The 8,666-nt window shown below is 42.6% G+C and overlaps 1 protein-coding gene across 1 annotated transcript in view; it reads right to left on the bottom strand.

The window, feature by feature from the left end:
* Window positions 1–7,487: 7,487 nt before the first annotated feature.
* Window positions 7,488–8,666, bottom strand: part of aass (aminoadipate-semialdehyde synthase) — a gene marked incomplete at its 3' end in the record, with an annotated part of 190,092 nt that continues 188,913 nt past the window's right edge. The window contains 1 exon segment of the mRNA XM_037683658.1: window positions 7,488–7,555. Within this exon segment, the coding sequence (XP_037539586.1) occupies window positions 7,488–7,555 (68 nt within the window).

The raw sequence follows: 8,666 nt of genomic DNA, 5'->3' as shown, positions 1-8,666 counted from the left end.
CCCCCCCCCCCCCCCCCCCCCCAGAGGTTAGAGAAGGTGGGTCTGTGATCGGAAGATTGCAGGGTCAAGTCCCGGTACCGACAACATCAAAATATGGGTGGGATACGTGAAGCACCCACACTTGACTCTACCCATATTTGCTCCACTCTGCGACCTTGAGCAAGGCCCTTAACCCCCACCATGTGTTCCTCTGGGTGCCCTAGATAGCAGCTCTCTGCTCCACCGAGGGCTGTGGTAGCTCAGTGATCTATGGTTGCGTCAGGAAGGACATCCAGCAAAAAAATAATTGCCATGGCTACGTGCAACTTAATTCGCTATGGTGACCGCTAATGAAGGGAGCAGCTGAAGGAAGAAAAAAAAAAACAAGAGAACAATAAAAAAACCTATATCAGCAGAAAAATAACAAAGTAGAAAGAAAAGCAGAAAAATAAATAATTTTCTAAAAGCAGAAAAATAAATAAATGTAGCAGACAGAAGCTAGAAGGAGCAGAAAAACAATAGAAAAGGCTGAAATGAGCAGTAAAAGGTTGTAAACAGCTCAAAAAGAGCTCCTTTCATTTTCATTGAGAAAAACATGTCCAACAAAGCTATATAATTAAAAAACAAGAATTGCTCAAATACTAAAAAGCCCAGCAGGAATGTCCAGAATCAGCCGAACATTTTGAGACATGAATTGTTGAAATAGAAGAAAAACTGAGGAATAAGCTGAAAAACGTACAAAAGCTACATGGATTCATCGTGAATTAACTCTAGTATTATGATCTAACCACCTAAAGTGACTTGTGCCATATTATCCCAACTAGCACCACCTGCCCCTTCGGTTTCCCTGGAGTTGGACTGAGACACTCGTCAGGCCTGGCCTAATTGGATGTGACGCCACACACATGTCGCGTCGACACCGACTGCAGGCTTGACTGGCAGTTGGCTCCTTAATTAAAAAGACAAACGCAGCGGGATTTCTTCCTTAACTTTAAAGATCTTGAGGAGACAAACTCTACTGGATTAAGATTTTGATGGCATGGCTTGTCTGGAAAAATGATATTGAGGATCAGGAAGGAAGAAATCTCATCAAGTCTTAGAGGTGGCCTAGATCCTGGCGAGGAGTACGCCTATTGACACACCAAGTGGTGTTTTAATAGGTTGTAGTGTAAAGGAAAAAAACTGTGTTTCACAAGACTCAGTGGCACTAGAGTATGAACATCAGTCTATTTACGCACCCAGGCCGGACTCTTTCCAAAGACAGGGAAATAAACATAAAGCTATGTTGAGCCTATAGAAACAAAAGCCATTCCAAAGTCTTAGAAAGACATTAAACAAGATGCAAAAAAAGCAAACTATGGAACCAATCAGGATAATGTAAATTCTGAAAAAAAAATTCTGAATTTAAAACAGAAGAATGAATTGAGAGTAAACATAACCTTTAATAAAATCATCTTGATAATCCAAGTGTAGCACCGTTTCAATTGAGCAGTACAAACTAAGTATTGAACTAAATTCATAGTATTATCATTTAAGTTTAAAAACAATGTCCATCCATCCATCCATTTTCTTCCGCTTATCCAGGGTCGGGTCGTGGGGGTAGCAGCTAAGTAGGGAGGCCCAGACTTCCCTCTCCCCAGCCACTTGGGCCAGCTCTTCCGGGGGAATCCCGAGGCGTTCCCAGGCCAGCCGAGAAACATAGTCCCTCCAGCGTGTCCTGGGTCTTCCTCTGGGTCTCCTCCTGGTGGGACGTGAAAACTAAAAACTGAAGCCCATATTGTCCAAAAATAACCTGGCGACAGTAATACATGCATTCATTACATCTAGGCTTGATTACTGCAATTCACTCCTGTTTGGTATCAGTCAGACCTCCATTGCACGACTACAACTGGTCCAGAATGCAGCAGCCCAATTTTTAACCAGTACAGGCCAAAGAGAGCACATTACACCAGTTTTGGCCTCATTGCACTGGTTACCGGTTCACTTTCGAATCCAGTTCAAAATACTCATGTGAGTCTACAAATCACTGAACAGTGTCACCCCCCCCCCCCCCCCAATCTCTCTGATCTGCTACAACCGTATGTCCCACCACGCTCCCTGAGGTCAGCGGACCAGTTGCTCCTCACAGTTCCAGGATCTCGTCTTAAGTGCAGAGGTGACATGGCCTTCTCTGTAGCAGGACCAAGACTTTGGAACGAGTTACCTCTGCTTGTCAGACAGGCCCCCTCCCTCTCGGTTTTCAAGTCCCGTTTAAAAACTCACTACTATTCAGTAGCTTTCAACACAAGATGATCTGTGTTTTGATCCTGTATGCTCCACACTGGTTTGTCGTCATTATCTGCATCGTTTTTATGTCTATATTCTGATTTATCTCATTTTGTATTTTGCTTTGTGTGTTACCCGTTGTTCTGTCTGTACAGCACTTTGGTTGGCCTTGTCGCTGTTTTAAGTGCTCTATAAATAAAATGGTATGGTATATATATATATATATATATATATATATATATATATATGGGAGTGGTGGCGCAGAGGTTAGAGAGGTGGGCTTGTGATCCGAAGATCGCCGGTTCACGCCCCGGCCCCGACAACATCAAAATTGTGGGTGGAGTAAGTGAAACACCCACACTTGCCCCCACCCTCATTCGCCCCACTCTGGGCCCATGAGCAAGGCCCTTAACCCCCACCATGTGCTCCCTAAACAGGTCTCTCTTGAAAATGAGTTCTCGTGGCTCAATGAGACTAACCTGGATAAATAAAGGCTAAATGAAAAAAAAAAAATATATATATATATAAACCATGTATATGCGTTAAGAGTTCAGAGTCAGAGAGAGTCAGACATTCTTTATTGTCATTTGCATCACATGTGGTACATGTAGTGGAACAAAACTGTGCACACAGGGTCCCAGTTACATCCAGCAATAGCAAAAATATAAAGTGTAAAAAGAAACAGTAAACAAGGATCTGAGATATAAACTAAGATATACGCTAAACGAACGTCAAACAGTATGCTAAAAGATCTAAGATATATGCCAGTCACTAATAGTGCAAAACAATACACCGAATAACAGCAGCATGATTCTCATAGTTTCTGTTCAGCTATAATTTACATGCTTAATGCGAGCACTAACATTAAATTAACATAAACTGGGATTTATTCAAAGCATGCAACAAAAATACGGAAACAAGGCATCAAAAGTAAAAAAGAAATAAATCTACAGCAGCATGGTCCAATTGGCAAAGTTAAAGTTGTTTTGTCTTTGTGAAGTGGAGCCAGCAGGAGCACGGAGCCTGCGCACGTGATAAACTTCAAGGCCCTAAGCTGTGAAGCAGAGTTGTCTTGGCTTGGCCTCTGTCTGATAATGGATTTTACCGTATTTTCCGCCATACACGTCGCACCGCCCTGTAAGTCGCATCAGTCCATTTTTGTCTAATAAAGTGGAAAAATTCATAAATATGTTGCTTCTCCGTATACGTTGAATCTATTACCGCTGACGTCACCGCTGACAACCCGGAAATATGGGCCGAACCCGGAAACGTGGGCCGGTGTTGTGCCAAAAATCAATGAGCTGCCAAATGGCGGCTGTGGGAGTGTGCACGTGAGAACTTTAACAAGAATTTAACTAAAACAGTTAAAAACAATTATTTGTTTGCTCGAAATTTTAGAAAAGGTGTGTCGCAGTGTCACACTTTCTTAATAAATGCACTTTGATGGTCAAATTAGCTGCATTTTGCCGGGGTGGTGCAGATGTTTTGACGGTTCCAAGCATAGAGCAGAATGAAGGTGGGGGGACTATGGGAGGCAGATTGAGTCATTAGAAGCTGGTGAAGATTCTCAGTCATCCAGGACATGGTAAATTCAAAATAGTTTAAGAAAAGAAACAATAAAATATAAAGAATAAATAAAATCCAGTTTTTGTCTTGAACTTTTTTGAATTTGCCATTATAGCCACGTTTACCTATTACATGATACAACAGTATGCCATACTTGTATTACTACTCTGCTGCCATCAAGTGGCTGAAAGTGGTACTGCTCTTTTTTTTTTGTCAGAATAAATGAAAACGGTCATATTTCAGCCAAAAAATAGTTTATAAATATGGGAAAAAAAATCCATAAATATGTCGCTTCGGCTTATAATTCGCAGGGCATGTAAATTGTGCAAAAAAGTGTGACTTATATGGTGGAAAATGCAGTAAGCTTTTGTTAAACAGACCACAGTTAGTGAGGATCCACAACTTCTCCTCCTCCACCATAACCTTCAGCACTGGCTCTCCTCAGGGATGTGTGTTGAGCCCCCTCCTGTTTACTCTGCTCACGTATGATTGTGCAGCTACCCATCCAGGCTGTCACATTGTAAAGCTTGCAGATGATACAGCGGTGGTGGGATGCATCACAAACAATGATGAGTTCAGCTACAGGCAGGAGGTGGAACACCTGGAGAGCTGGTGCAGAGAGAATAACTTTCACATCAATGTGAAGAAGATAAAGGAGATGATTGTGGACTTCAGAAGGAACAAACACACCTACACCCCCCTGAACATAAGAGGATCTGCAGTGGAAGTGGTCTCCTGCTACAAAGTACTTGGGTGTACACATGAATGACAACCTCAGCTGGAGTAACAACACCACCAGCCTGATCAAGAAAGTTCATCAGAGACTCTACTTCCTCAGACGGCTGAGGCGAGCTGGTCTGGGAAGCTCAGTCCTCACCTCCTTCTACAGGTGTGCAGTGGAGAGCATCCTGTGCTCCTGCATCAATGTGTGGCATGGATGCTGCACAGCTGCAGGAAGAAAAGCTTTGCAGAGAGTGGTGAAGGCTGCACAGAAGATGTTGGAGTCAGCCTCCCCACCATCACAGACATTTATACCTCCAGATGCAGGAAGAGGGCCACCTGCATCATGAAGGACCTCACTCACCCAGCACACACACTTTTTTGCCCCGCTCCCCTCAGGAAGGAGGTTGAGGAGCATTAAGTGTAGAACCACTAGACTGAGGAACAGCTTCTACCCTGAGGCTGTTAGACTCATGAATCTCTAACCAGAATAATCACTGTGAAAAACCATATCATGTTGCTGCTGATCTGTTTCATGTTGCTGCTGATCTGCTGATCTGTTTCATGTTGATGTGTTCATCTGTGCTCATCTGTTCACACAGACTCATGTTCATGTTCGTGCTGCTGTTCGACGTAATGTTTTTTTATGCTGTTAGTGCTTAGTGTATATTTAGTTGATGTTTTTCTTAGTTCATATCTTAGATGTTATTACTGTTTTTCTTTTACATTTTATTGTTGGATGTAACTGGGACCCTGTGTACATAGTTTCGTTCCACCACGAGGTGGAATGAAAATTAAGAATCTCTGACTCTTTCTCTGGGAGCAGACCTTATGAGACAAAGCGCCATGTAACCTATGATGCTTGTATGTCAACGCTGCTCCATCTTGTAAGATTAAACCTGGGTTGATAAAGACCTTCTGGTCTCCTTGTGGCGCTCATTTATTTATTGAATTGATGGATTTGATAATTAAATTATCCAACAGTTTTCCACCATGTCCACTTCTGTCTGTGTCACCAGGCTAGTTGACCTGAATTTTGTATTTTTCTTATGCTTGAATCACAAAACTGAAAACAGTATTTTAAAAACAGTATAAATCTGGGCCTCCCTACTTAGGCTGCTACCCCCGCAACCCGACCCTGGATAAGCAGAAGAGAATGGATGGATGAAAACAGTATTTGTTATCTATACCAGCTTCAAAGTCCAGAACAATCAGGTGCAAGGCATGAGATGATTGGAGACAGTTTCATTCTGATGGAAAGTGAAAACATGCCTCTACATCGGTATCCGCCTCATTACCTCTTTCATGTGGGGTCCCACAGGGTTCGATTCTTAGACCCCTTCTGTTCTCACTTTATTTGCTCCCACTGGGGTCCATCCTGAGGAAACACGGTCTTTCATTCCATTGCTATGCTGATGACTGCCAAATCTACTTGCCTGTGAAACCAGCAAGTGTTTGCTCCATTCACCCGCTGTTAAAATGTCTGGATGACATTAGGGCCTGGATGGCTTCAAATTTCTAAAGTTTTAACAATGACAAGACCGAAGTCATTGTTTTTAGCCCTAACTCAACTGCCACCACTGATCCTGTCAACCTGGACTCTCTTCAGCCATATCTGAAGCAGTCTGGTAAAAATCTCGGGGATTGTTTTAGACTCTGACTTCAAGTTTGACAAACAAATCAACTCTGTTCTGCAGAAAAGCTTCTTCCTACTCAGACAGGTAGCTAAGCTCAAGCCAGTGTTGTCCAGATCCGACCTTGAGAAACTAGTCCACGCCTTTGTCACGACCCGATTGGACTATTGCAATGCACTGTATGCTGGGATCAGCCAGACCTCCATCTCACATCTTCAGCTCGTCCAGAATGCTGCTGCTCGGCTTTTAACCGAAACTCTTATGTCTGAACATATTACACCAGTTCTGTCCTCCCTTCACTGGCTCCCTGTTCCTACGAGGATAGTTTTTAAAATTCTTCTGCTGACCTTCAAATCCTTAAATGGCCTCGCACCCCTTTACCTCTCTGAGCTTCTGGAACTTTACGTTCCCTCTCGGGCCCTGAGATCATCCGATCAGCTGCTTTTGGTTGTTCCAAAAACAAGAAGCTCAGAGGAGATCGGGCTTTTTCAGTCATGGGGCCCAAACTGTGGAACAACCTGCCCCCCAACATCAGGCAGGCCACCTCCCTTCCTCACTTCAAATCTCTGCTAAAAACACATCTGTTCTCTCAGACATTTCACACAGTGTAAATTGATCTAGTGTTTTTTTTAATCTGTGTCCCTATGTTTTAAATGCTTTTTATTAATTCTTCAGTAATTATTATTATTAGTGTAATGTATATATATGTTTATATATTTGTCTCTTTAATTTAATCATTGATTGTTGTTGTTGTTGTTGTTGTTGTTGTTGTTGTTGTTAAGCACTTTGATAACAGGTTCTGTTTTAAATGTGCTCTATAAATAAAGTTGACTTGACTCTACCATTCGTGGGTCATCTCCAGCTCCTGCAAGTGGCTAGCAACGTGGTGTACAAGCACATGAGCCAAGTTAACGCAGCTACAGCCACCACCAGAAGCAGCAATGTACAGGAACAACCACGGAGTCAAACAACTAGAGAAGAACATCACGAGTAGAAGGCAACAAGTAGCACTCAAACATCAAGCTTTCACTTGGTAAGTAAGGGTAAATAAAACTCTACAACTGCAAAGTTAGTTCAAATGAGTCAACAACACAAACAAATTCAATCTTACATTTCATGTAATGTTTAAATAATTGTTGCATTAACTCATAGATGTAACAGGATTTCATCAAAATGTGTTGACAGTTTTAGGAATTAAAATTTAGGTTTAATTTAGGTTTATAAGAATCAAAAACATATACCAACAACATTTAGGTAAAAAGTAAACTAGGCCCTAAACCTGTAAGGTAATGTGAAGGCAGTTTGTGTTGAAACAGGACGTACCGTTTCTCTCGAAGCTTTTCAATGTACTCGAACTTTGGGGTTAATACCCCATTAGAGGTGATGACAGCCTGAGAAACAGATAAATAATAAAAATCAAATTACAAAAAATCTGTTTACAACAATAACTAAACAACTAAAGGCTTAATTAACTACATGTGTATACTGTTAAACAGTACAGTTTACATACAAGTGCTGAGACAAAACAAAGTTTGGTGGTTTATAACTTATACACATAAAAGAGCCTCCAGAGTTCAAATTCATTCAACTTTTTAATATTTTGTTACAATAAAATAAATAAAAAAAATCAAAGGATGGCCCAGCATCATCAGGCCAGGACTCTGTGGTCTACACTCATCTCCAGGCCAGCGGTCACTCGTTCAGGGATGAAGATGTTCACATCCTGGACAGAGAGGAACGATGGTTTGAGAGAGGAGTAAAGGAGGCCATCTTTGTGAAAAGAAATCGTCCATCATTAAACAGGGGTGGAGCATCCGGGTTCAACTGTCCCCCTCTTACAATGCTGTTATTGCTAGTATCACTCAACCCCCTGTCAATAGCAAACAGCCATCAGGGTGCTAATGATCCATCGTTAGGCTGATGGTCCTTCTTGGTCATGTGAGCAGCTGTTCTATTTCGTATAGGCTTCGCCCTTTAAGGCTATCGCTAGTGGGGTTTATCCCTTTGCATGCAACACAGCACTGAAAACTTTAGTCCAAGCCCACCTGCTGTGTGGGCCTCACACCCGGTCTGTATAAATTACAGTGAGACTGGGTAATCAGCTCCCATTTTTTCTTCAGCCAGCTAGCTAGCACTTTCAGAAGATCCAAGAAGGAAAAGTTGTCCAGCTTTGACCGGTACAACTTTTGCTAAGGATGCATGGGTCTCCGTCACGCCAACCTCCTGCCGTCCCGGTGAGCTCTTCCTCCCCGAGGAGAAGCAGAGACGAGCAGCCTTGTTCAAGGTAAGCGCCGAGGAGTGCTTTTCCGTGTCGGGCCGCTACCCACTGGACGACGCCATCGCCTTTTCTAACGTTTTTTCCTCGCGGTGAATCGGATGATTCCCTCAAAAAATGCGTTGTTGGCAGCAGCCCAACTGAGTGTTTTCTCCGTGGAGGGCTGATATTTGCTGGACGACGCCACCGCCTTTTCTAACGTGTTTTCCTCATGGTGAATCGGATGA

Source organism: Nematolebias whitei, chromosome 10 (genome assembly GCF_014905685.2).
Source record: "Nematolebias whitei isolate Nwh7 chromosome 10, NemWhi1, whole genome shotgun sequence".
In the NCBI taxonomy this organism is placed as follows: domain Eukaryota; kingdom Metazoa; phylum Chordata; class Actinopteri; order Cyprinodontiformes; family Rivulidae; genus Nematolebias; species Nematolebias whitei.
This window is presented reverse-complemented; position numbering and strand designations above follow the sequence as displayed.